Below are 26,549 nucleotides of genomic sequence, written 5' to 3' on the forward strand. Positions count from 1 at the left end.
TATGTTCTGGCTTCAAGTATTGAACCTCTCAGAGCTTCCATTGTGAATCTACATGCCTTTAAGTGCCTCAACCACCAGACGGACAGGCTTTATTTTTAGTTTGAGGTGTATAACTTTAAATAACAATTTCACCACTTTTGCAGTAAAATATTTTTATACAAGAATCCATTTCATGTATGGGAGGCCTTAGAGATGAGGAAAAACTATGTTGTGTTTGGTCCTAACTCCGGTAGGGGTATGCCGACTTCTGGGGGCCATTGTCGCAGTACTACACAGCAAACGATACTTTATTTAGCCGTTTTCTATGAACACCATTCTCGTGTAAAGACCACCTTAGTTCATGCAATATTTTTCAGCTCAAAGAAACATTAACTGCATCTCCAGATTTGAGTGGGATGTATAATATCATCTGCTTAAAGGGCCACTTCACCCCTTTAGCAACCAGATCTTACCCACATAAAAACCCCAGGAAAGTGTTTCTTGTTTCCCAAACATCATTAAAATAAGATCTGTTTGCAAAAGGGGTGAAGTGGCCCTTTAAAAATAAAAATGGAATATATAGTAAATATTATTTGTTACAAGATGTAATAATAACTAAGATACGCCTTTATTGATACCGAAATTCAGGTGTCTCAACAGCCTCCTGTGCCTTCAACATAATTTGCAAACTTGCAACCCAAATATACATAACGGCTGATTAATATTTTGTTTTATACATCAGGGTCACCCACCGAAAATAGCACATTGACAAGCTTGTGAGCTACGTATAATGAAATGTGCAACTAAATAACTCCAGCTTAATGTTAAGTTTGTCAATACAACGGACGTTTTGGCCCTAAGGCCTTCCTCAGCGGCCTTCCATTCATGCTGAGGAAGGCCTTGGGGCCAAAACGTCCGTTGTTTGTTGCTGTGGAAAACTGGAAATAAACAAGAATCCTATTGGATATAAAGTGAGTGCTGGTATTCTTTTCTATGGACTGTCTCTACCAGAACCGTGCACCCGATACATTATTACTTTGAACTACTCAACTGAGAGCTTGCTTCTTCTCATGTTATAAACCACATTATGAAGTGACATAAGTGCACACGTGTTTGTGCGTGCGAGCTGTGTGTATGTAAGCCTTTGTGTACACTGTCACACTCTGGGTATCTGGTCTTTTCAGATGGATCCAACCCATACACCCTGAAGCTGTGCTTCTCCACTTCATCACATTTATAAAAAAAGAGAAAATGAGCCAGAGCAGCAAAGTATGCAGTCAGATGCATGCACACTGTCTGAGCTCAAACAGTGTCACAGCCAAAGAGATGGACAACAGAGGCTGAGTGAAAGGAGGAAAGACGGGGACGGTGGACAGGGGAAGGGTAATACAGGTGAATTGATAAAAATGGGAAAAGCAAAGAAGACAAGAAGACCAACACAAGAACATCAATCCACTGGAAGACCATCTTCTGTTGGTTTGTTCATTTGTTGTCATTCTTAGCACTGATACAAAGAGACATACAATTTAAAACACTTTCCCTATCCAATCATACTGTAACTAAGTATAAGTTTGGTGATGGACAAATTACTGATTTGTTGATGGGGGAAAATGAGCTCTGATACATTGTGTTAGGAGTTCTCCTTAATGCTATGTTACTGTGCACTGTTCCATGTAGTGGAGTAACTTAAACATATTTTTCTTCCCGTGAAATATTTTCTTTCTTTCTATTTTGAACACGAGTCTTCCCACTAAGGAAAGTAGGCTTTCAACAGCTTAACACCGCCTTTGTTTTGTTTGTAGCAAAAGTGTATTTTATATTTTGACTAAAGATGAGAAGCTACGTCCGCTGCGTTACCATTGGTGTGAGGGGAAAGGATTGAAAGTACCATAGTGTTAAGGAGAACTCCTAACGCTATGAACCAGAGCTTGGCAAAAATATGCTCAATTCTTTTTAATTATTTGTGGTGATTATAGATGTCTAGGTGATGGTAATAAGTACTGTCTTTTTTAAGACTTCACTTCAACATTATGTTACTTTTAAGATTTGACTTGGGGTCGCCTGATTATTTTATTTGCTAAAAGTGTTCAAACTCTCGGGTGCACCTCCCCTGGGGGACACAATAGTGTTGTAAGGGACGTGACATGAAGAGGGGCTTTTTTCCTGAATGCAAAAAAGAAAAAAAAAACTAACACTTTTTCTGCCTGTACAATGAATAAAACACATGCCTTGCTTTGGAATGTTTGTCAACTCAGATCGCATAAACCTGCTTTGGCCACACACACACACACACACACACACACACACTGCGCACAGATTCCCAATCGCATAATGATGATTCATCAACATATGTATATAACTACAAATACAATATACTGTATATACGTATCACCTTTATCTGCCCTGGGTGAGAAGGGAGTAACAAAAGGACAGAGGGTGATACGATTGTGCTCGGCAGCCATATATTCCTTGGGGGGGTTATATGGCAGCTGACTAATCGGCACAGCTAAAGTTACACTGTGCTGAACTGTCACAAGAAGTCATTGTAGAGAAAGATGTAAGGATTGAGAGGAGATTCCTATATGTATGCTTTGACCAAATGCCACACAGCTGAGGGAGAAATCACTGGCTCATCCACAGCTGGATTGACGCAGGGACTTGCCCCTAGTTCGAGTTCTCAAATGTTTAAATTTCAAGGACCCCCATAACTCTTGAGTCAGTCCCCCCCCCCCCCCCCCCTAATATATTTAGTAATAAATTGTGGCCTGGCACTTGACATGCACGCACGCGCGCACACACAGAGCATGGCACATTACAGATCTTGAATAGCATATCTGGTAAACGCCTATCTCCATTTATTTTTTCACACTGTTGCTCATGCGTTAAGCTTAATTTATATTTTGTCATACTATTGCTGTTGGCATGTGAAACTGTTGTAATGACAAAGTATAAATGAGGCATTTGATGTTTACATTCAGTTTGGTTTGTGTATACGTTTGTAGGGCTATTAATTTGTCAGTGAATAGTAGTTCTACAATTCTCTACTGTAAATACCAACTGTAAATATAGTTGACCTCATTTGTCAAACCATTGTTTAAAATCAATGCATTCAGTTTGTTTATCTGCCAATGATGGAGGCCAATTTTAGGGATATTTTGTCCAGAAAGGCACTCAAAAGGACCGTATCGGCGATATGGCATGTTTTACTAATTTACTATTTACGTTAGACGTTACATTACTTATGACAATTTTCTTTAAGCATACCATGTGCTTTTTTATTTTGGAGCCAATGCCTGATTTCCTGTTTGTTCTGCATGATAAAGTCAAATGTTAGAAATGTGCTCATTTTCTCCAGGGACTATGATTGGCTAGAGTCTAGTCGATCATAGTCACTGGAGAGCCAGAGTGTCCGACATATTCACTGGTAGTCACAAAACGCTTTGATTGTGTCGAGCCAGATAGCCATGTTCAACATATTTGCTGGTAATTGCAATATGTGGGTACTGTGTTGAACCAGATTATAGCCCTGTCAGATATTTTCGCTGGTAGTTTATGCATGGCATTTTGTCAAGCCAAAGAGCACCAAACATGTTCCACTGCTAGTCTCCCATACTAGTGATTCCTAGAGCATGGGGTTGGACATCACTGTTTACAATCTTGCTGGACACCTCAGCTGTGAGATAGTTAACCAGTTAATTGTTTTTGCTCACTTTGAAAATAATTCTCCACTTTCAGCTGCATTACAATGCTATAAAATAACACTGAACAGTGACCTTTTCACTGTTGGAATAGTCCTATCTAAAGTTTCAAATCTCTGCAAGTTGGTTTCCATAATACAAAAATGTATGGAAACCAACGACCAAAAAGTAAACTTGGGAAATGGTCACCAGTAATGTCAAATCCAGTATAGTCTGTGTTAACATGCAATGCAACTGGTATGGTTCTTTGACCTTGGGATGGATTAATGGAATTTATCTGCTCGATTGTAAATTTACCAGTGAGTGCCTTTCTACAAGTGTTAAGGTGTGGGCCATGGGCACTTAACATCCTACCTGAAAGAATTCATTTTGCATTGGTTTCAAAGGAGTGCACTAGCTTCACAAGGTGTGATTCCATTAGCCTGTCCATTCTGCAAAGACATTTGTGAGAATAAAATCTCTTTTCACTCTATAACATGCATCTCATATTTGTATTGTGTTTAGCTGATTAGTGATTACACTTGCACCAATGCACCTGGAATTAAAACAAATCTTCAAATGGACAATTTGGTTCGTCATCTGTAAATAACTACGGAGCCATGGTAAGAAAAATAAATTCTCGTCCGGACAAGATCATTTAGTTTTCATACCATGGCTCCGTAAATAACATGTTTTTCAGTTCCTCTATGTACTATACTGTATATATTATTAAGAACCAAGCTCAAGAAGTCATTGTTTTGTTAACCTTTATCAGCAAATATTTATTGCATAGCAGGCTTACATTATGGTTCTGTTATTGAAAAAGAAAATATATATAATTATATTTATATAATTAAACCACAATGCAATTATCACATCTACAATTTTATGTGTAGCCTACATCCCGATTTCACTGCATTCCTTTTAGGGCTTTTGAAGTAGGGATTGCTGGAGCTGAAGAGATAAAAAAAGAAATAAAAACAAGTTGAGATCAAAGTCATAAAAAAGGGGAGATCCAGGCCCTCGAGTTACAAAAGGGAAAATTCTTGTTTCGACCGAGCCCCCCAGTAAGGCTATCCAACGTTGAAACTGCCACTACTAAAAAGTGGAACTGCAGCACGTTCATGGAGGTGGACGGAAGTTCAGTGACGTCATGTGCGTAGCGTGCGTCATACCGGACCTCAAATTTGACGTCCGGGCTTAACTTCCGCTCACTCGAGCCATAATTGTACTTTCGGCAGTCTTCCGGGTGCTACGCCACTGAGCAACTTCCATCGAAATGAATAGCGGGGGGGCGGGGCTAACGCTCCGGTTCGGTCTGTATCATTTTATTACTCTATGGTTTCGACCTGTAACGGCCCTGATGAAGACTGTTACAGGTCGAAACATGTTTGTTAAATAAAGACGTTTCCCTTTTTAAACTCCGAGTTCCCGGGTCTCCCGTTTTATCCCGACTGATCCAGGTCCAGGAGCACCTTTTTTACTATTTTAACATTAGCCTATTGACTTATACATCTCTGGTGAGCACCTGGTTGTTTCTTTGTCTCCGAGATCAAAGTCAACTCGTAACAGGTGGGTTTTCAGAACAGTTTTGAAGGTAGGCGTCTGATATGTTTAGGGAGTGCATTCCAGAGAGGGGTCAGCCACAGAGAAAGCCCTGTCGCCTCGTGTTGGGAACCTGGTCTTGAAAGTTCTCTTGCATCCAGGTTGTGAGGCAGGTGGTGTGATTGTGGTGGAGCTGTAAAGTTGTGTGACGTCGGCATAGGCCGTGGTGGCGGAGGATCTGTCCGAGGGGTAGGATGTTTATGGTGAAGAAGAGCAGGGACCAAGCACTGAGCCCTGGGGGGTAACTGGGGCAGTGGAGGAGTTGCAGTTGTTGATTGAAATGAATTGTTGATGGTCAGAGTAATGACTTCATTCAGGAGAGGGTAGTGCCGGATAAACCCCTTGGTTAGTGAAGGTGTGAGATGAGGATCGAGTGATTGTTGGTGTCGAAGGCAGCGCTGAGATTGAGGAAGATGAGAATGGAGAGGGAACCAGTCGGCAGAGAGGAGGATGTCATCGGTGAACTTGAGGAGAGCAGTTTCTGTGCTGTGAAGGAAGTCGGATTGGAAGGTTTCATATAGGTTTTTGGTGGGTTTTGATTTGAGAGGCAACTGCTCATTACCAATATTTGAGATCTATACTTATAATATATCATTAAAACTGCCTTGTGGGTGGACCGTGTTATGTCACAAGCATAACATGGGTGGGTGTAACAAATGTAAATTTGAGGCATTTTGTTCAAAACGGGCCAATACAAACTTTGGAAGCCAATGTTAGCCAATTAGGATGGCAATATGAAATATCGTACAGATCCGACTTGATCACAGGACTTTTGAGATACTGTGTGATTTGAGGGATTTTTGGGAATAATATCCAAAATGTGTTTTTCAAACGTTAGCCTCCTGGTGGCACTATAAAAGGCAGATGGGAAAAATGCAGGTCAAATGTTGCCTTCTGGAGTCTGCATACAAAGTTTCATGCAGATCGGTGCAGTTATTATAGGTAAAATGTGAATTGGCCTGTTATAGCGCCACTATGAGGCTGATATGAACAATCAAGCGTAATTTTGTCATCTGCCTAGTGGGAATGTGTGTGCAAAATTGCGCGTGAATTGCACGGTGTTCATGATTTGAGGCATTTTGTTAAAAATGACCAATGCAGCAAACTTTGGAAGCCAATTGGGATGGACTATGGAAATACGGACAGATACGTGTTGATAACATGACTATAGATAGTGTACCGATTTGCATGAGTAATATAAAAAAAAAATCAGCCTCAGGGTGGCGCTATAACAGGCCGTTCTGGAACATTTTGGGCAGAGGTTTGGAATTGGCATCCAGAGAGTGTGTGTGCATAGTTTCTTAGCGACCGGGCCAATGGGTGGGGCCGGAGATGATCTGGTAACAGACGGACAGACAGATGGACACAAACGCACTGACGGAGAGGGGCAAAAACATATTCTCAATTGACAGTTCACAGAATTGCCGCGTACCAACAATGGCCCTCCAGCAAGCACCTGTCAGGTTCTCGGCCAACTCCCACACTGTCAGAAAATCCCAGCAGGACTACCATTTAGTTTGCTAGGCCAGGTTCTCACCTTATTTTAGTCATCCTCCTTTTTCATAGTCCCATCCTCCCCCCTGCTCTCCTTCTTGGGCTGTTTCCTCTCATCCAGAGCTGCTCTGTGGAACCTGCTCTCCCTCTTGGGCCGTTTCCTCTCATCCAGAGCTGCTCTGTGGAACACCTCTAGAGGGCTTTTCCCTCTCATCCAGAGCTGCTCTGTGGAACACCTCTAGAGGGCTTTTCCCTCTCATCCAGAGCTGCTCTGTGGAACACCTCTAGAGGGCTTTTCTCAATGATGCCACAATGTTGCAAACGACTTATCCTGCGCGGGCAGCATGGCGGACCTCTCTCGTGATCTTTTATCTGCAGTGTTAAGATAAGACATTCACACACAAAAAACACATTAGAGACATACATGTGTGAACACACACACACTTTACAAATCATGTTTTAAATAGGTCGAGGCCTTGTATAAGTCCTTTGGGCTTCCTGCATCCTCCTGGCACTTTCCCTTTTGTATTGTTTTTATATTGTGCTAAATAAAATCTATCCTTTCATTAACTTAAGGGACACTTCACCCTTTTTGCAAAACAATATTTTAATGACGTTTAGAAGACTTTCCTGGGGTCTTTGTGTGTTATGTGGTTTTAGATATTCTAGATTTTAGCAGTGTGGGCTCACTTCCTTCCTGGACTACAATTTCCATAATGCTTTGGTGCACTGCTCCTCCTTGTGGATAGGGGGAGGGCCGTCTTACTGAGACAACATGTAGTCCAGGAAGTAAGTGATCCCATTGTCCACAATGCTAAAATCTAAAATATCTAAAACCACATATTACACACAAAGACCCCCAGGAAAATGTCCTAAATCTTCTAAACGTCATTAACATATATTTTTTTGCAAAAAGGGTGAAGTGTCCCTTTAGTAGCAAAATGGCTACCATGTGAATATGGTGAATAGTCCCAAAATGTCTGAAGAGCAAAAAAGGATTATGCAAATGAGATGTAAAATAAAGCCCAGCGATGAAAACGTGATCGAAAGCTAAAAAATAAATGAAGATAACAAACAAGAATTGGATATTACAAATATAATTGGATGTTGGGAACTAATTAAACTATTTTGTATTCCATATGCTGCTGGTTAAATGCAGAAAAACGGGTGGTTCTGAAAACAATGCCATAGAAACCTGATACATTATTAGTACATTGAACTACTCAACTGGGTGCTTGCTTTCTTTCTTCTCTTCAAGGTATCTGGAAAAAAATGCCAACATAGGATTTACTTGACCAGAGATTAAATGCATGCAAGTGTGAGAATAAGGATCTCTACCCACCGTTCATGCCCACTTCGTAGCACTTCCTAAGACGGCAAGCTTTGCAGCTCTTCCTTCGGTTTCTGTCGATAATGCACTGATTGGTCGCTGGGCACACATAGTCATTCTGGCCTTTATTGTGACCTAGAAACAGGGTGAAAAACGCATTATTACAAATGTGTCACTTCAGCACCGACTGACTAGATTTAATTAATCCAGTACACGGGCACATTGATCTGAAATTCATTGTGTCACAGAGAAGCGACTCTGAGTCGTAGACTAATATTGTCCTATGGTTAAGTTCATCAGTACACATTCATAATTAAAATGTGTGCTATGCTTGTTATTCACACGGAAGTGCACATTCTGTTGTGACTGGAATCTCTAATATATTTGTCTTTATCTGCACAGGAAGATGCTGTTATGGGGGAGCTGCCTGTTAAAGCCTAGCTGTGTAGTTGGACGATTGGTGCCTGAAGATCTGTTTGAGGGGTGCCTGTTAATCCTGGTAGCTGACTAATTAGATTAGAACATGGGGAACATCTTGGGTGGATTGTATTATTATACTGTGTTTGATTAGAAATGGAAGGGTGGAGTCTGCAGAATATATAAGGAAAATAGTTCTGTAGGAATGTAGGCTGCCATGGGGGGAGCTTGACACTCTGCCTCTCCATTAATTTAAGTTGTTTGATTACATTTTTCTCCAGTTGTAAATTTTTGCCAGTTTTGAGCGGCAACGTGTGGCTTTGTGTATGCCCACCCAAGATTTGCACTCAAGTGCACTTGCAATGCATTTCAAACGATTTGATATGAAATTAAAACAATAATTTCTGACAAATAAATTATGAAATGGTTTTAGAATCATAGGCAAAGATATTAAATGGGTTATAAACCTCTGCCTACCTTTGATGTTCCTCTTGAAGAAGGCCTTACAGCCCTCACAGGACCACACACCATAGTGGCACCCAGAGGCATAGTCGTTGCAGACAGCACAGATGTCTACACGTTTGCCCGTCTCAAACGACCCGGCCCCTGACCATGTTCCTGGCGTTGACCCCATGACACAGTATGAGTCCAGGCCATCCATGTAGCCACCGGTTTCCCTTGATATATTCTGATGACTGGATCCTGGGACAGTGGGGCTGACACAGTGGATGACACTTTAAATTAAAACCACTTGGCTGGGGACCACTCTGTATTTAGTCAGCCCCCCACCCACACACACCAAATATCTTCAATAGCCTATCTACAGCTCAGAATGTTCAGAAATGCTGGGAGGTACAAAGTTGGCCTACTGGCAGTGTGCACAGTGTATTTTGCATGCCTAACCCCAGAGACAGACAGGGACAAAAAAATGTCCCTCCTTGCCTTTGGCCTGTGGAGACTAAAGCGAGCAGTAGATATGAGATCAGAGTTCCTAGTTACATTCTAAAAGCTTTTAAGTTGTGCTTAAACAAATACCAGCAATGCACACGCCCCCAAGAACAATAGTTTTACCCCATTCTTTTATTTCAATTGCATTTTTCTACTCTGAGTACAAACAAATGGCAGTATTCCACTTCCGCGTTCTGAGAAGCAGTGTGCTTCCATGCATTGAGTATGGAGAGGACTGACCGCGCTATGGCAGGAGCCAGCGAAAAGCTCAGAGAGAGTTCAACTTTTTCTGTAGTGTTTGCAGCTAGACAGCCAACCAAACAGAACACTCAACTAGGTGTGGACTAGGCATACACACAAAGGTGATTTGGATGTTTCAGATATTGTGTACACACCCATTTAGAGTAAAAATGTTTAGAGGAAAACCACTACTTCTGTTGGTGTGGACATTAAAAGGGAAATTGTGACACAACGTACGATTTATGACCCTCATCTAGGTACGATGTCGCTGAACATGGCACATAATACATTATCCATGAATTCAAGGCTTCACTGGGTGAGTAGTTTGGACAAAGTAATTTGGGGAGTTTGAACTTGAAGTATCCCTTTAATGCATGTATTGCTTAGAACTTTCTAAAGCTGAATGAGATCAAAACTGATTATTGGTGCTTGCGCTAAGGCCCAGGAAGAAAAACTGTCCTACAAATAAAGAGAGGAACCCCAAGTCGCCAAGAAAAAAACCTTATTGATGATTCTATTTTAACTTTGGCCTCAGGAACATCACCAAGATGGCATTTTATTATATTAAGATTAAGAATATTGCCAAAATAAGTTGTACTTTTTCTACATGACACTTCATTACAAGTATCCCTACTGGGGGACCATGGGGCATTAGCAAGGCCCAATTATATGAAGATAAGTTGGAAATGGGTGAAGTGGTCCTTTAACTTTAAATGTTTTGATTTGACTGAAACCATGCCCAAATACTGTATGTCACAGATGACTGTCGTCATAGATGACAGTCACATTCAATTTCAATCTGAGACCCACATTGGAGCCACGCCATACCGTGTGGATCCCGAGATACACATGATTCTGTTTTTAATTATGTTGGACAACGTTAGCAAGCAGTTTGGGGATGTATCCTACTGCTATACCAACAATTCACTTGTACATACTTGTATGAGCATGTGATGTGACAAAGAATACAGTTTGAATCTTGGATCAACACTCCATTGTAATGTCTCACTTTTGTCAACAAGGATTTAATTTAATGTTTTAATTAGATTTATTTTTATGGCTAGACATGACAGAAGAAAGAAATTAATCTTGTAATGTTACTGCATGATCATATAAAAAACAGACTTTATGCAATTGCTAAATTAACTACTCTAACAGAGGTGAGTTTCCCTGTGAAAAATGTGTGGAATGTATTATTATTTTCATATTTAGTAAAAAATTTCAGTTCGGACATTTAGGTGAATGATACACAAGTATATGATTATGAATATTCTGAACGTAAATCAAATAGTTATTATTTTAGGTTTTTGCACTCGTGTAATAGCCTGGCAAACCATCCCAGTCACGTGAAGAATTCACATTATCATGTGTCTTCTGCAGACCGGTCTGGCCCCAAGCACTGGGTGGGTGTTTTGCAGAAACCAAATAGTCGAAGAGCCAATCAGCGTCTGCACTCAGGGCCCTGTGATTGACAGCTCTTGGCTCTTCCACTTATTGATTTCTGCAGAAAGCCCACCTAGCGCTTCTGGTCAGACTGGTCTGCAGAAGACACCTGCTAATGTGAATTTGCATGGTTTATATACAAGGCTGGAAATGGAAATGACCATCTAGTTAGTTTACATATTTGTTCATGTTGAGATTTTTTCATGTTTGTTGTTCTATGTTATTTATATAACGGATGGGAAAAAGTTTTTTTCTACGGTTTAATTTACAGGTTTCTCTTCTGTATGATTCACCATGTGTTTCTTCATAACTTGCTTTATACTAAAACGTTTACCACATACACTACAACTGTATGGCTTCTCCCCTGTATGCACTCTCATGTGTAACGTTAGACTTCCACTTTGATTAAAGCTTTTGCCACACACTATACAACTAAATGGTTTTTCCCCTGTATGTACCCTTATGTGCATCTTAAGACTTCCACTTTGACAAAAGGTTTTGCCACAAACTGTACAACTAAATGGTTTCTCCCCTGTATGAGTCCTCAGGTGGTCCTTAAGATGTGCATTTCGTTTAAATGTTCGGGCGCAAACTGTACAACTAAATGGCTTCTCTCCTGACCTCGTGGTTTGTTTAGATGATGTCGGGTCCTGGGGCAGCTTGTTTCTCAACGACGATCTTTGTCCTTCCACATGGTGTGTATTGAGTGATTTCAGAGCGCTTAAAGCTGACGGACCTTCCGTGGTCATCTCCCACTCACAACTGTCTTCAGTGTCAGATCCAGAAAAGTGTGGATGAGAGATGAGCTGGACATCACTAGATAGTTGTGATGCTCCATAGACCTCTTGTGTTGTCACTGGTTCAGCCGAGGTGCTGGCTAGATGCTCTCTCTGTCTATTTTCATCATCTTCTGTCAACACTGACCCACCAGCCTCGTCTAGTCTTTGAAGTAGCTCCTGTTGTTCCTCTTTTATCTGGGGAGGCTTTGGTTCTTCCTGGACCAGACTGGGGCTCCTTTCCCGCTGTTCTGTAGAAACCTCCACAGCAAGGAAATCTAGCGGAACAGGAAATTAGATAAACAGAGATCTATTATTAGATGCTTAATCTACATAAATGTTGTCTCATCATGTTTTATAGCAGTGGTGGTGATTCATTGAAGGTGATCTTGATCCTAAATCTGTACTTGTTTTGGTCAAAATATTTATGTGCTTGATGCGCGCGTGCGTGCACAATGCACGTTGACGGCGCGGTCAACACCTAGAACAAAGCGGTGACACCGTCTACCTCGCTACCTTGTTATAACATTACTCGAGAATGTTCTCACTGCGTCCTCAGTTACACTGTATAAACACCTACAGTCAGGCTTACATGATGCAAATATCTAGGATGATCATGACGACCACCGTGCCAAAGAGGAAACTTTGTTTCATCGCTGGTTACATGCCTAAACTAGGCATATAATCATTACAAATGTGAGTTTACGTTCTCTACCAAAATGTTTACCCTGGCCGTTGTTGGAAGATCTTGTGATTGACTTAAAACCACTGTTTCGAAAGCAATTGATTTTGTAATCTTGTAAGGGCTTTTATATAAAACTAAAAGGAAAATAATTTATTGAAACCAAATAAACAAGAAATTAACAATGCAACTGCACAAGCATGCGAGTGTGTGTGCATGTGACGTGCCGTCATTAAAATACAGCACTACTAGTAACAAAATCCACAGCACACTACTGGCGATATGGCAAAAATAATCACGATAATTCTATTATCATGATTTATAACTATATAATATATATATATACATCTTCATATAATTGGTCCTCACTAATGTTCATGATAAAATGCCACCATTTTTTACTACTCAGTCTGTGTCTCATAGGAGGGCTGTGGGCAGTTCAGAAACCCGTCCATCAGTGACATCATCGATGGGGAATCCATTCCAAGCTTATAGAAAATGCAGGCTTTCTATTCATGAAATGTTGCAATGCAAAAATGGAAGCCATCGTTCTCACGATAATAAAAATCTAAATATTGTTTAAAAAAAATAGTTTAAAAACAAATCTGCCTAACGAAGATGGTGGACGGGTTTCTGAACTGTGAGACACAGACTGAGTAGAAAAAATGGTGGCATTTGATCATGAACATTAGTGAGGACCGATTATATGAAGAGAAATTGAAAAGTGGTGAAGTGGTCCTTTAATAATGCAGCCAGCTTTGAGTATCCCGATAAAAAAAGATATAAAGCCTGAAGAAACCAGAAGATCTATTAGTTAAACCACTGCTTTGTAAAATCCTCAGTGCTCATTTAACTCTTGAGGGTTAAAAAGGAACCAAAAGGACCCTTACTGGTCTGTAACTGGAAATAATACATGTGCAATTGTGCATACAATACATGCATGAATTGAACAGTACATTACCGTAGTAAATAATTATAGTAGTATGCATAGGTATAATACTTTTTCGCTGTTAAACACAAACCAGTTCTGTAAAAGCATTAACTATGATAATAGAATAGAATATGAAACACGTTTTTGTTTGTACAGCATGACTTTTTAAAAGCTCCAAAATGGCGGGAGGACTGGAGTTTCGTCTTTTGTTATAGAATCTCTTTGAAGTCAGTCCAGCAGGCTAGCAGACGGGCGTCTCCTAGGCCCGGAGATAATTTCGTCCGTGTGCAGCTCGTCGAAAAGTGGAAATATTTGACTAAACACGCGTTTTCTGCCAGATGGATTTGAAACCAGAGGACAATGTCTGACTCCAAGTCTTAGGAATTAGCACCCCCGCACGCACGTTGGTCTGACTGTCGTGCACGGATGGATTGGGGACCGATCTAGCTCTGGTTCATTGCGCTAGGAGGACGACGACCAGAGCTAGGACCGATTTATGGCTGCCATTCCAAGTGAATATGTAAGATAAGATCACACACATTCTTACTATAAACACGCAAGAAAAAAACAGTACGAAAAACACAAAACAAAACCTAATATCCACCCCCCGCCCCCGTTCTGAGGGGAGAGGTATTTTTTTTTCCAAAAGCTATGTTGATCACAGCTAGGTTAATTGGAACATAACATATAGTGTGGTCTTCGGGACGATAGACTGGAGAAACTAATAATTTGTGTTAAAGGTTACAAACCTGATAGGTGAGATTTGGCTCTGGGATTCAGAAGATCCAGCTGTCTCCGTTGAAAGTCTATTTGTTGCTGGTAGCCTAAAATAGTTCTGACAAACACAGCTAATATGTCTTCAGCAACTGCAGTAAGTCGTTCATTGACAAACAATCTCAATGTATCTATGTCACCCATTTCCATGTTTTTCTAGAATATTAAAGTCACAACTAATTGCTTGTTTGTCGATAGCGCTACAACATGCAGTGATGCAGACAAAGAGTTAGCATCTCGAGTCTTTGATGCAGAGGTCAGCTCAACATAAACAACGCAAATAACTTCCGGGTTAGTTGCGTCACAGTACTGATCCTGGGGGTGTTTTGATGCTTACTGCCACCTGCTGGTCGTGATCGGTCGTGTATTTTTTGACACTTGCTTTGGCAATGTAAACGTATGTTTTCATTTGAATTGATAGGTACAGGCTGTACAGCCCCATTTGATGGTTGATTGAATACTTTATTAACAATTTGCACACAAAAAAGCACAGAATAGTACTAACAGTTTAATAAAAATACAATTATAAAAGGATTGAACCCAAGAAAGCACTACAGCTTGTTTCCATTGGGGTCAATTTATAGATTAAAAACAGGTGGCTAGCGCAAATCCAGTCCCTCGCTGGTGCTGGACAAAAGGTTGATGCATACAGAGAAGAAAGAAGTCCGCACACAGCCAATGTCACCTGAAGAAGAAACGTTGTCTCTGAATAGAATGTCAGTGTTTTACAATAAACACTTTGGAGCTGAGGCTGTGTGCAGACTTCTTTCTTCTCTGTATTCAATTCATAGAAACATTCAGTGATATATAGTAGTATACACTACTATGCACTAATGTACTGTATGAAAAATATGTAGGCCTACAGTAAATAGTTTGATCCAGTCAACACACGACTTGAGGAAAATAAAAAAAGAACATGATAGCGATACTGACATGATTCTGAAATAAAGCCTCAAGCTGTAAAACTCAACGCTGCCCTCTTCACTCTCCGCAAGGTCTGCTGTGGCTGTGGTAGATGTTAGATACTGCTGATGTCACCCCGTCTGCACTTGACCCTACAGTATATGGAGCTCACTCTACAGTATATGGAGCTCACTCACTGGTGCCTACATCCATGGTGCGTTCTGTCCATGATGATGATGATAGGCTACCATTATATCAGACAAACAGATGAGAGAACAGCTATTTCAACTATTTCTTTTTTATATATATAGTTATTAAATATGCAAGTTATTTGTCATATCAGCCCTGTGCAACTTTAGTTTACGAAAATGTAATTTCTATTCATAATGTTCCAAAGTTCGCCAGAGAACATTTTTTAAGTGACAATTTAAATAATGCAAAATGTTATGGGTGATAGTAGTAGTATTGTCACGTAGTGATGATGTGACAATAAAGTAGATCAGGGGTGGGAAACTTTGACGATGGAGAGGGCCACAATATTTCCACACTCACTCCAGAGTGCCACAGCGCATACTACTGTCGTAGCAAAATTAGCCGATCTACAAGATCAAAACGAGTTACACTACAAATATAGCTATTTTTGCTATATTTGAATTGAAATCCCGAATAATGTTTTTCTATTTTTTAATTGGAATCCTGAAAAGTAACCTTTTTATTGAATTTCAAATGCATTTAGTTATAGTTGTGTTAACTTTATGAACTGTTAATATAACTACATTGGACACAAAAAGACTATTTTAATACTAGTCACCAAGTAATTAAAGTGGGTCATGTTTGCATGTTTGGAATTGTAACAGATGCTGTAACAAATGTAAATGTAACAAATACTATATCAGTTTTCTGATATTAACCTGCGGGCCGCATTAAGTGAAGTTGCCCACCCCTGAAGTAGATTAAGTAATGTTGTGATATTGCACAGTATTTTTTCACCACACTTCACTGCTTGTATCTGTATGAGTTGTGACAAATAAAGCGAGAACAAATAAAAAACGCACACCAGGAAGGAAAGAAGAAAGAACTGTTTGAACCACAAAAGTTTGCCCTGTAATATTGCTGGTGATGGGGGAAACTTTCCAATGACTCTATAAGGAGGACAAGGTCAGGTCCAGAGGTCAGATGGTAGTGAAGGTATAGTGTGTGACGTGGTGATATTCTTCACCTGGATGCAGAAGAGAGTCTGGGAATGAGCCCTAAACACATCACACAGAGCAAAGAGACAAATATGAATTGCATGAGGACAGAAACTGTCAACTTGTTCTTGGTTGCCTGTCATACACTGATGTACATTCTGATGTCACTGAAAACCACTTGGCTAGAACACAACTACAGGCATAACTTTATGATGTAGGAAACAATTAATTTAAGGACCTGAGACATGGAAAACATGTAAACTCCACACACAGAACATGTCATAGCTCAATGTGTTTCTGCTGTGCTGTGGTTTGTCGGTACTGTACCTGGTTCACAGCATCAGGCCAGTTCTGAGTCTCTAAACAGAAGGAGCTATGCTTCATGTAACTAGTTCCACCCTTTCCTGTCAGAGAGCCATCCAGGAAATTGGCAGTGTAGAACTGGATTCCTGGTTGGCTGGTTGAAATCTCCAGGACCCGCCCACTGGCTGGGTGATAGACTCTGTTAAGAGAAAAGTGAGAAGAAAGATACCGGTAGATAAAAAACTGTAATTAATAGGAACGTTTCTTATTATACCGTCTACAGCATACACAACAAGACATATTATTATTGTCTCCACCAGGAGAGTATGTTTTGCACTCCGTCCATGTGTGCGTGTGTGTGCGTGCGCGTCCGTTCGTCTGCTACCAGCTAATCTCCGGCACAGTTAAACGATGAACCTCTGCCCCAAATTTTCCAGAACGGCCTGTTATAGCGCCACCAGGAGGCAGACACAGTAAAACACATTTTTTGATATTACTCCTCCAAATTCTGTCCAGAAATCCCGCAAATCATTACACAGGATCTGCCCGATATTTCAGATTCCATCCTAATTGGCTAACATTGGCTTTCAAAGTTTGCAGGAGTGATCCGTTTTAAACAAAAAGCCTCAAATCATGATGTCTTTCACAGACTTTCCTACTAGGCTGATGGCCTGTTATAAGCTCCACCAACAGGTGGATTTTTGCAAAACACATTTTTGGAACAAAATGCCTCAAATCATCCAATTGCCATTCAAGGCGTAAGAATAAATGGCACCCTTTTCACATTGGCCTATATTACCGCCACCAGGAGGCCACAACCTGTGTGGTCTGGTGGAGACCTGTGCCCTGAGGGGCACTTTTTCTAGTTAACATAATCCATTTCCCAGTTGAATTGCTGTGTGTGCATTCAAAGTTCTGCCCATATTCAGAGGGGAAAATGCATCTCTGATAATCTCACCTGGCTGCAGGTCTTTCTTTCCAGGGGTCCCCAGGTGAAGCCAAACAGAAGTTGTGGTCAAATCCTGGTGCTGAGACTTCCTTCAGACGAGAGCAAATCAAATCAGGCTTTCTGAGGTCAAATGGTGTGCCTTCCACTGCTCTGACCTCTCCTGTAAAGAGGGAGGGGCTTTCTGAATGAAAAGCTTTGTAACAGCAATACTTTGAAGTTTGAATGAAGGAATTGATTACACGTGAAATCAAGTAGATCTGTTTTACCACTGTAAAAAGTGTTGTAACCAATCCAGCCTAGCTATTTATTCTCCCTATATTTTCAGTAAGTTAGTTTTTTCCGCTTTGTTCTTTTATCATTAATACCTACATTTCATTTATTGTGTGTGTGTGTGATTTTGGTCAAGGGAACACATATATACCCGTAGGAATTGATGTCTCGTTCACCGGCAGGTAAGACTGGGCGTTGATGGACACTTCATGGTCATAGATATTAGCTACACCCTGCACACACACACACACACACACACACACACACACACACACACACACACACACACACACACACACACACACACACACACACACACACACACACACACACACACACACACACACACACACACACACACACACAGTTATTATGGTCTGAATGATTGCCAGTAGTTCAGGCGCGCCAGTAGCTGACCAGTGTGTTGACCGGACCCCACCCATTATTACAACGTCCCTGGGTTCCAGCTGGAGAGCTGTTACATGACCGTCTTACCTGTCCAGCCAGGTTGAAGTAGGAATGGTTGGTGAGGTTGATGGGGGTGGTTCTGGTGGAGCGGGCCTGGTACAGGGCCGTGAGGGTTTCCCCCTGCAAGAGAGAACCGTGAGCTGATGAACTATGTCAAAATTATTTCATGTTGATGGAGACTACTGTGCACTTGGGATATATAATTCTACCTCTGAGTTATCATCATTAATTATCATAACATTTCTCATTTGGGTTTTTACATAGCTAGAACACAATCCTCATGCTTTATCCACTCGCACACACGCACGTGTAACACACACACACACACACACACACACACACACACACACACACACACACACACACACACACACACACACACACACACACACACACACACACACACACACACACACACACACACACACACACACACACACACACACACACACACACACCCCTCTGGCTGATGCAAGTTGAAATCAACAACTGTCATGAATGCTGTTTAGTTGTTGATTAAACACTTCGTAATAGATATCATATTAGACAGTTACTGCATTTTAATTAATGTGTTGTTGTACTATACCTGTAAACTGTAGGTCACAGAGACCTGGAGCTCTCCTGGATAGCCCTGATCTCCATCTGGACTTGTGTGACTCAAACGTACGCCTCCTTCCACCATCTCAGCCAGCCAGATAGCCTGATCAGAGAGACAGACAATACAGTTAGGACAGGTGAAGCAGGACAGAATCATTCAAACATGAAAATAATCAGAATTCAAACTTGCCTCTTGTCTGCAGTGTGTGTGTGTGTGTGTGTGTGTGTGTGTGTGTGTGTGTGTGTGTGTGTGTGTGTGTGTGTGCAAATTGCAGTGCATACGGTACCTTATTGAAGCCTCTGAGGCCACCGTGCAGTGCATTTGGTCCATTGTTAATATCCAGCTGGTACTGTGTTCCTTCTACTGTGAACCTGCCCCCAGCAATCCTGTTGGCTACCCGACCCACCAGCGCACCAAAATAACGCGGGTTCGACAAATAATCTGCAATCACACAGGTCACATTTATTGTATTTAGATAAGAGATATATATAGAGGAAGCCACAGGCAGATGGTGGGAACAACATGCAACAGCAATTACTTGTGTAATATATGTTTAAACAGTACAGTTACCACCAGACACCAGTCTTCCTGTACATGTAGCCAGATGCCAGAATACCTACCTTCCACATTATCATAGCCATTGACCAGGTCATCCACCTGTCCATTCCTGCCCTTGCTCTTGATGGATTTGATGATGCAGCCTAGGTTAAGGATCTCCACCTCGAGGTGATCTGATGTGATGGTGAACGTCTCCACCTTACCCGCACCAGCAATCGCAAGGGACTCAGACTTAACAACTACTGTCATTTCGATGTATATTGATTTAACTCTAAAATAACAATTCTCTTCTCGCACACTGTATGCGTTTTAGATAATTAGTGGCACTGGCGCTGGCTCCCAATAAATAGCCCACAAGCAACTGGAAGTTTAGACACTTGAACTTTAGACAAGATCACATGACTTCGACAGTTCGTGAGTTCGACTGTCTTCCAGCATAAATACTAAACCTTTATTTAAATAATCAAGTGTTTCTACCCACCGGCAGTGCATTTCAAAGTAAGACTAATGTAACTCTTGATATAGCTGGTTATGATATATAGATACAATAATGAAAATGTATATGTATATTTTTAGGAATATTTTGTATCCAAACGGTGTCTCTTTTTTAACCGGCTCCAGAACTCAGCCTGTGTAGTGTCAGTCTGTTCCAACTACAAATACCGGTAATATATAATTGGTTTATTTTGAAACTTTTAACCGGAAGTATTGTTTTTGTTGCTTTCATTTCTCTGCAAGCCTGCTCGCCTGGCTGCTGGTGTTGCCAAGTAATTTAAAGTGATTTTTAAAAGGCATGCATTTGTTGTAAAGCCATTCTTTATTTAAATAAATGCAAAATATATACGTTATAACAACAATAACAATAAGACAACACGTAATAGCTAAACGCAAGATAACAGTCTGCTGCTAAGCTAAAGCTAACACGTTTACTTTGCGCACGCGCACATCACTTCATTCCTGCCTGAGGAGTGAGGACTTGTGTATCACAGCAGCAACTGGGTGATACAGACCAATTTACCTCACTATGGCAGACCAAGAACAGTCCAAGTTACAGCTGGTTTCAAGCTACATAACACCGGTCCAGGACTTCCCAAAGAAAGGGATTCTTTTTAGGTAAATATATTAAAACGTAAATAATGTAAAACGTTACGGTAATAATTAAGGGGAGTTCGGTAACCCACGTTGAAGCTGTCACATGGCCTGGATGGGAACTTGGAAGTGAACTTTGATGTGGTAAAGTGCATTCGCAGTGTCCACACTTACAAACCAAACACATATACATATTCAACGCAAAATGTTTAGGAGTAATTTAAACATGTTTGTGTGTGTGTGTGTGTGTGTGTGTGTGTGTGTATGTGTATATAGAGATATCTGTCCACTCCTGAAGGAGCCTGCAGCTCTGACAGCAGTGATCGATCTCTTTGAAGAACATGTCAAACAGACATACCAGCAAGTTGACCTGATTGTAGGTAAGCAGCCTATGATCATACAAACATGCATGCATGCATACATACATACTGTACATAGTAAAGTAGCCCTAATTTGGGGCTACCTCATTGCAGGTGGGTGACTAATACAGGAATTATTTCAACTGTGTATTTTAGGTCTAGACGCACGTGGATTTCTGTTTGGGCCTCTGCTGGCCCAAAGGTTAAACTTGGGATTTGTGATGGTCAGGAAGAAAGGGAAACTTCCTGGACCCACTGTGTCTGTGTCTTACAGCCTGGAATATGGCAAGGTATGTATTATCATAGCCAATCTGTCACCTCAGCATATACAATAAATATTTAAAGGACCACTTCTCAACCTATCTTCATATAATAGGTCCTCACTAATAATCATGCTAAAATGGCATGTCCACCAGTGACATCGATGGGGAATCCAAGCTAATAGAAACTGCAGGCTTTCTAGTCCTGAAAAGTTGCAATGCGAAAATGGAAGCCATCGTTCTCACGATAATACAAATCTAAACATTTTTGTAAATAAATATTGTTTAAAAAAAATCTGCCTAATGATGATGTCACTGGTGGTGAACGGATTTCTGAACCCTCCTATGAGACACAGACTGAGTAGAAAAATCAATTGGTACTCAATTGTATGGCTCTTACAGAATACATTTTACTCCTGTGTTAACTGTCCATAGCTGAGTAGGTTGGGGTAGGTCTACGCAATATATAATTTATAATAATTATACTAATATCAATTTGAGCATTTAAAAAAAAGTTATATGTAATACAATATATTACTTTAAAATTAAGATAATAAGTAATATTTTCCCACTGGGTCTATAACTTAGCTTAACTAAATTGTAAATTGTAATTGTAATAACTGCATGCATCCCTAATTCTAATTTGTGTGTGTACTCGGCCAATATTTAAATGCTGCAACTTGGGGTCAGCTCTTATCAAATTCCTTTGAAAATTCTGGCGGAAAAATATAATACATGTATTTAGTGAACTCACACAGACCAAAGCTGGAGATGTGTTCTAGGTCTAGTAGTTAAATGTCTTCACTGTTGCTAATATCTTATATCTCATAGGAATAGACTAAGTTACAACCAGGAATAGTTTGGTGACCACCGGAGAGACGGGTGGCAGCCGGAAATTAGACGGCACCCGGGAGCAGTATGGGTTAGCGCCCCAGCCTGTGTCTTCCGTGAGGAAGAAGCCCAACAAACCCACGGTGAGGCCTTTAGGAGGGCCATGCAAGCCTCAAGCGGAGCCTGCGGCACCACCAAGGGCAAGGTGGAGCCTGGTGCTGGGAGTCTGGTGCAACGCACAGGGCCTGACCTGGTGAGAGCAGGAGTGGACCTGGTGAGACGTAGGAGGGGTCCGGACAGGTGTCAACCCACAGAGCCTAGTCCTTCCATGTGCCAGAATGGTACCTCCCAGTCCCGGCAGAGTAGTTCAGGAGGAACGGATTGTGTGGCCCTGGTTTTTCCCTAATGGGACTTATCGAGGGTAGCTACTGGGACGTAAGTCGGGACTTGATCACTCCCGGCTGGGTCACCTGAGTGAGGGGTATGATGTTGCGAGACCCAAAACCCCGATGACCTTGGGATACATCACTGAGGATACGTCCCAGGTGCATCCATTTATGTATGTATTTTGTTATAGGCTGAAGTTGAGATCCAGAAAGATGCTTTGAATCCTGGACAGAAGGTTCTGCTCATCGATGACCTTTTAGCCACTGGAGGTAATCAGATTTAAAGTTATTTAGAACCCTAAATGCCTATATGTTTTTACTTATAGTAAGCCATTTTTCACCCGGTGCCAATTGCCTAAACTGTAATCCTGGGCTCTACGTTCCCTCTGCCAACCTGGGGAGAGTCCCGAACTGAGCTCATGCTTCCTTCAATGAGGAGTGAGCAGGCCGCTTTTTTATCACCTGGCTGGAGGAGTTTCCCCGTTAGGACGTAGCGCATGGAAAGGAACACATTAATCCATTCAGTTCCTTTCCCCTCCATCAGGCTGACCAGGGAGAGGCAGTATAGAGACCAGTATTACTGCATGTTTTTTTTGCAAGGGTACTGTAATTAGTACATACGCTAGGGTACACGGGGAGAACATGCAAACTCCACACAGAAAGGCCCTTTCGCCAACCCCAGCTAGGGTATGGGCACTGAGAACACGCCCCCAACGCCCACATCCTCCCCGGGGGGATTCGAAATGCCTAAATTGAAGATGTGCCTTGGGACCAAGTTCCACTGCTACCATCAAACAGGGTATGCTCTCAGGTAATGCTCTCATGAGCAACCTGGCATTTTCAAAGAGCAATGTTGTACACATCCAATTGTCGCTGGTGCAGGAGAAAATAAGTATCAGAAAATAAACACCTGTCCCACACACAACTTGGTAGCTCCGAAAAAACATTGTCAGGTGCACAATGTTTCAACCAAACAACCTGGCCTTCCTCAGGTGATTAGATTAGTGACTCATTCCCCTTTATCTGAATCTGTCGCAACACGTGACCAGAATAGTCATGGTTAGGGTAAAAAAAACAGGTTATTTTTAACACCCACAATTTGCAGTGGTGTGTGTGTGTGTGTGTGTGTGAAATACAATAGAATATCAAGGTACAAAGAGGTAGCGATGTGTACAATAGTGTTTTTAATAAAAATATCTGTACTTCTTTCTGTAAAGCGACTTTGGGTACCCAGAAAAGCGCTATATAAATCGTATTATTATTACTTATTACTTATTGTGATTAGAATAGAGACGATAAAGTGTGATACAATTCTTGTAACATGGTGGGAATCATTGCAAATACATGACAATTTTTACCATAAACATTATCAGAACTACATGTTGTGAATGTTTGCAGATATTTATTTTCTTTGCTGTAACCTGACATTTTCCACAAATTAAATCTTCCATGGCTGACAGGCGTCAGAAATTTTATTTTGGCTGTTTTGATTAACTATGATTTTGAGGCCTGTAAATATAGTGTACCCGTGTTGATAGGCCCTTTGAGACGCCTCAAACGTTTAGGCTAGAAAGGAATCATTTATAATTCTAACAATGGTACATTGCACAGACCTTGTTTATGAATTTATGTTAGTCAAAGCTTAATTTATAAATAATCAATGCATAAATAAGCCTCCCTTCATAATCACTTTGAAATTGAGGCAGCAGGTCAAACGTCATGTTACTGCTCATTACTTAACTTTCTGTGTAGCTTTTAATGGTGTTTGTGTGTGTATTTATATGTCTGTTCCAGGGACTCTTACAGCTGCCTGTGAGCTGATGCAAAAGCAGCAGGCAGAGGTGCTGGGCTGCTTGGTCATTATCGAACTTCAGGATTTGAAGGGAGCAGACAAACTGAAACCACATGCCGTCTTCTCACTGGTCAAGTACTGACACCCTCTCAACAGTATCTTTACATTCATGAAAAGTCCTTTATGTGCCAGTGTGTTAACCAGCCAAATGTTCACTGGCTATGGCTGAATAATTTTGTCTACTTAAATCAGGGGTCCCCAACCTGGGGTCCGCACTCTGCATACCCACTAGTGGTCTGCAGAACATTCGCTAGTGGTCTGCGATGCCATGAGTTTTATATTTTATATATAATATTCACAAATGAAAATCCACACCAGTATGATGCTCCCATTTCACATCAATTATGCAGGCCCCATCTATAGGACAGCCACTCTCTGGCTGATCTTTTGCTGCCATCTCTCACCTACTATTTTACCACAGGTAGTTTCGAGGAAGCGATCTGAGTAGCGTTCTAGCTCTCTACCCGTGCTTCAAACGAGCATCACCGCACACCTAATCAAAACTAAGCTAGGTTTACACAGGACATTTTCGGTCATAGTGGCTACATCTGTCGAAAAAATCGAATATCTTAGTTACAATGAAATTTTATACCACAATGGTAACTGTGTTATAATCACAATATTCCACTCGAGGATGTGCGTTACCGTCATTAATGGCACTTCTGTGCTGCCTATGGAACTGAGGTTCTAATACCTGAGGTCCTAAAACAAAAGCACCTGAGGTCCTAAAACACTTTCTAAATCCAAATTATATTTTCCCATATCCCACATTTCAATTATAATTTAGAGAGAGAGAGAGAGAGAGCACTGGCATAAATCATTGTTTACCCTGTCTATTCGGGGTACATACTTAGTTTAGACTAGTCATTGTTTAGACATGGGTTAAGGTTGGGTTTAGGTGTGCTCCCCTGTGGGAGGTTAGGTTTAGGGTTTGAGATAGGTTGTAGTCGTAGGACTAATGACTGGTCTAACCAATGACTAGTCTAAACAAAAAACTGTACTGCACCCATCTAGTTCAGCTTCTCAATGATGTGCTTAACAATATATATTATATTACAGTTGGGCTACAAGTGGTTCAGTAATGTAATCATTTCCAGTCACTCTGCATGTGCATGTGATGGATTGGGGGCTATAAATATGGATAGCGACGTGTAATGATCAAACCAACTCATGCGTAGTGTCATTAGTTCGATAGTGATTGAGATGTATACAACCAGAATCAGGCAAACGTCCGGGTGAATAAATCTGTCTGTTTATTTCTGTCCGTCCGTGTACGGTATGTAGTTTTATCGCTTTGGTCTCATTCACAATGCTCCTCAGGCCATTTTCTGTAGGCTGCATGTGAAACTATTAGAAATTGGCTTGAAAGATGCATAAGTGCTGGTACTAGTACTACTGGTCATGCAAATAAAATGAAGTGCATTCCATGAATTTGACGGTCAGTTTCAGCATGTTAAACCTGACCACCTACTCACGTTTTTTTTAAGGCTCTGATGAAATGCATTCCATTCATAAGATAATTTCAGTTTCAAGACAATCATACATACCTATTATGCAAATATAAAGAGTAATGTTCTGGTCTTAATCCGTTATTTCAATTGTAATTTGTGGTTACTTTAAACTAGCCAGATCTATTGCATAAAGAGATTTACAGATGTTAACATTGGAATAATGTATTTATTTATCGTAACAATCAGAAATAAGTATTTGTACCATTTCTGTTGAAAGGTTGATGAGTTCATAATGAACACGATAAAGTTCTAATTCCACCTTCAATTATCTGTCGTCACTTATTTCCTCAGATTGTCTAGCCATAATAGCTTTTGTATGTGAGATGAGATCTGTCAGGATATCCCCCATGATAGTAATCCACTAGTGCACTAGTCCTCAAATATAAATGCTGAAGGTCCACTAATCAATTTAGAAAAAGGCTAGGTCCGGTCCCATGAGCACGGCGCGGGCCACACAGCGGAGAGCGGGGCTCTATGCCCGTTAAATAGTCCCACCAAGGCAAGCTTATACAAATCAGATCCCCTCCCAACCAACCAATAATGTGCAGTATGGAAATAAAATTCACAGCAAATGAGAGCTATTGTGTTGAGGCACAAAGAACACTTATTTTGTCAAGTTTAAAAATGTGCCCAGCATCCAGAGATGGACCTCAGTCCGCCTATTGAGGACCCCTGCACTAGTGTATGAAGTGCTGTGATGTGCCCACTGTTGAGTAGGCTGCTGTA

General features: G+C 41.0%; 4 protein-coding genes and 1 long non-coding RNA gene across 7 annotated transcripts in view; 3 read left to right on the top strand and 2 right to left on the bottom strand.

Moving 5' to 3' along the window:
- hnrnpll (heterogeneous nuclear ribonucleoprotein L like) overlaps positions 1 to 4,234 on the top strand; it is a 39,900-nt gene extending 35,666 nt beyond the window's left edge. For both annotated transcript variants that reach the window (XM_083774742.1, XM_083774743.1), the window contains exon 14: positions 1,164 to 4,234. In XM_083774742.1, the coding sequence (XP_083630868.1) occupies positions 1,164 to 1,219 (56 nt within the window). In that variant the 3' untranslated portion in view covers positions 1,220 to 4,234. The remainder of the gene's footprint in view (positions 1 to 1,163) is intronic.
- An 847-nt stretch (positions 4,235 to 5,081) lies between these two features.
- On the bottom strand, positions 5,082 to 14,537 carry LOC310865432 (uncharacterized protein). 2 transcript variants are annotated; one of them, XM_083774545.1, is made up of 6 exons: positions 14,272 to 14,537; positions 11,755 to 12,187; positions 8,980 to 9,218; positions 8,098 to 8,220; positions 7,984 to 8,017; positions 5,082 to 7,127 (listed from the first exon to the last, which is right to left on the bottom strand). In XM_083774545.1, exons 1-6 carry the CDS (start codon positions 14,444 to 14,446, stop codon positions 7,124 to 7,126), a joined length of 1,008 nt encoding a protein of 335 aa, XP_083630671.1. In that variant the 5' UTR covers positions 14,447 to 14,537; the 3' UTR covers positions 5,082 to 7,123. The 2 variants fall into 2 exon arrangements, with proteins under 2 accessions (XP_083630671.1, XP_083630670.1); XM_083774544.1 differs by lacking the exon at positions 7,984 to 8,017.
- A 940-nt stretch (positions 14,538 to 15,477) lies between these two features.
- LOC310865499 lies at positions 15,478 to 16,329 on the top strand. The gene is made up of 3 exons (XR_014569826.1): positions 15,478 to 15,757; positions 15,806 to 16,210; positions 16,269 to 16,329. It is a non-coding gene; the product is annotated as an uncharacterized lncRNA (long non-coding RNA).
- Positions 16,262 to 19,944, bottom strand: galm (galactose mutarotase). Its single transcript, XM_083774644.1, has 8 exons — positions 19,598 to 19,944; positions 19,264 to 19,418; positions 18,966 to 19,079; positions 18,407 to 18,499; positions 18,063 to 18,144; positions 17,651 to 17,801; positions 16,717 to 16,891; positions 16,262 to 16,449 (listed from the first exon to the last, which is right to left on the bottom strand). The coding sequence occupies exons 1-8, from the start codon at positions 19,782 to 19,784 to the stop codon at positions 16,372 to 16,374; spliced, it is 1,035 nt and encodes a 344-aa protein (XP_083630770.1). The 5' UTR covers positions 19,785 to 19,944; the 3' UTR covers positions 16,262 to 16,371.
- Positions 19,945 to 20,269: 325 nt separating this feature from the next.
- On the top strand, positions 20,270 to 26,077 carry aprt (adenine phosphoribosyltransferase). The gene is made up of 5 exons (XM_083774640.1): positions 20,270 to 20,648; positions 20,901 to 21,004; positions 21,140 to 21,273; positions 22,652 to 22,730; positions 24,255 to 26,077. Exons 1-5 carry the CDS (start codon positions 20,560 to 20,562, stop codon positions 24,392 to 24,394), a joined length of 546 nt encoding a protein of 181 aa, XP_083630766.1. The 5' UTR covers positions 20,270 to 20,559; the 3' UTR covers positions 24,395 to 26,077.
- The last annotated feature ends 472 nt before the right edge of the window (positions 26,078 to 26,549 follow it).

The sequence above is a fragment of the Protomyctophum parallelum genome (assembly GCF_964188405.1).
Source record: "Protomyctophum parallelum genome assembly, chromosome: 10".
Taxonomy (NCBI): Eukaryota; Metazoa; Chordata; class Actinopteri; order Myctophiformes; family Myctophidae; genus Protomyctophum; species Protomyctophum parallelum.

Coding starts and splice junctions, on each gene's coding strand:
- galm (XM_083774644.1), bottom strand. CDS start 19,784: ATGACAGTAGTTGTTAAGTCTGAGTCCCTTGCGATTGCTGGTGCGGGT. Junction 19,419..19,597: donor TGGCTATGATAATGTGGAAG/GTAGGTATTCTG, acceptor GTGTGATTGCAG/ATTATTTGTCGAACCCGCGT. Junction 17,802..18,062: donor CGAGACATCAATTCCTACGG/GTATATATGTGT, acceptor CCCTCTTTACAG/GAGAGGTCAGAGCAGTGGAA.
- aprt (XM_083774640.1), top strand. CDS start 20,560: ATGGCAGACCAAGAACAGTCCAAGTTACAGCTGGTTTCAAGCTACATA. Junction 21,005..21,139: donor GCAAGTTGACCTGATTGTAG/GTAAGCAGCCTA, acceptor TGTGTATTTTAG/GTCTAGACGCACGTGGATTT. Junction 22,731..24,254: donor TGACCTTTTAGCCACTGGAG/GTAATCAGATTT, acceptor TGTCTGTTCCAG/GGACTCTTACAGCTGCCTGT.
- LOC310865432 (XM_083774544.1), bottom strand. CDS start 14,446: ATGGAAATGGGTGACATAGATACATTGAGATTGTTTGTCAATGAACGA. Junction 8,221..8,979: donor CTTCAAGAGGAACATCAAAG/GTAGGCAGAGGT, acceptor CCCTGTTTCTAG/GTCACAATAAAGGCCAGAAT. Junction 7,128..8,097: donor CTACGAAGTGGGCATGAACG/GTGGGTAGAGAT, acceptor TTAACACTGCAG/ATAAAAGATCACGAGAGAGG.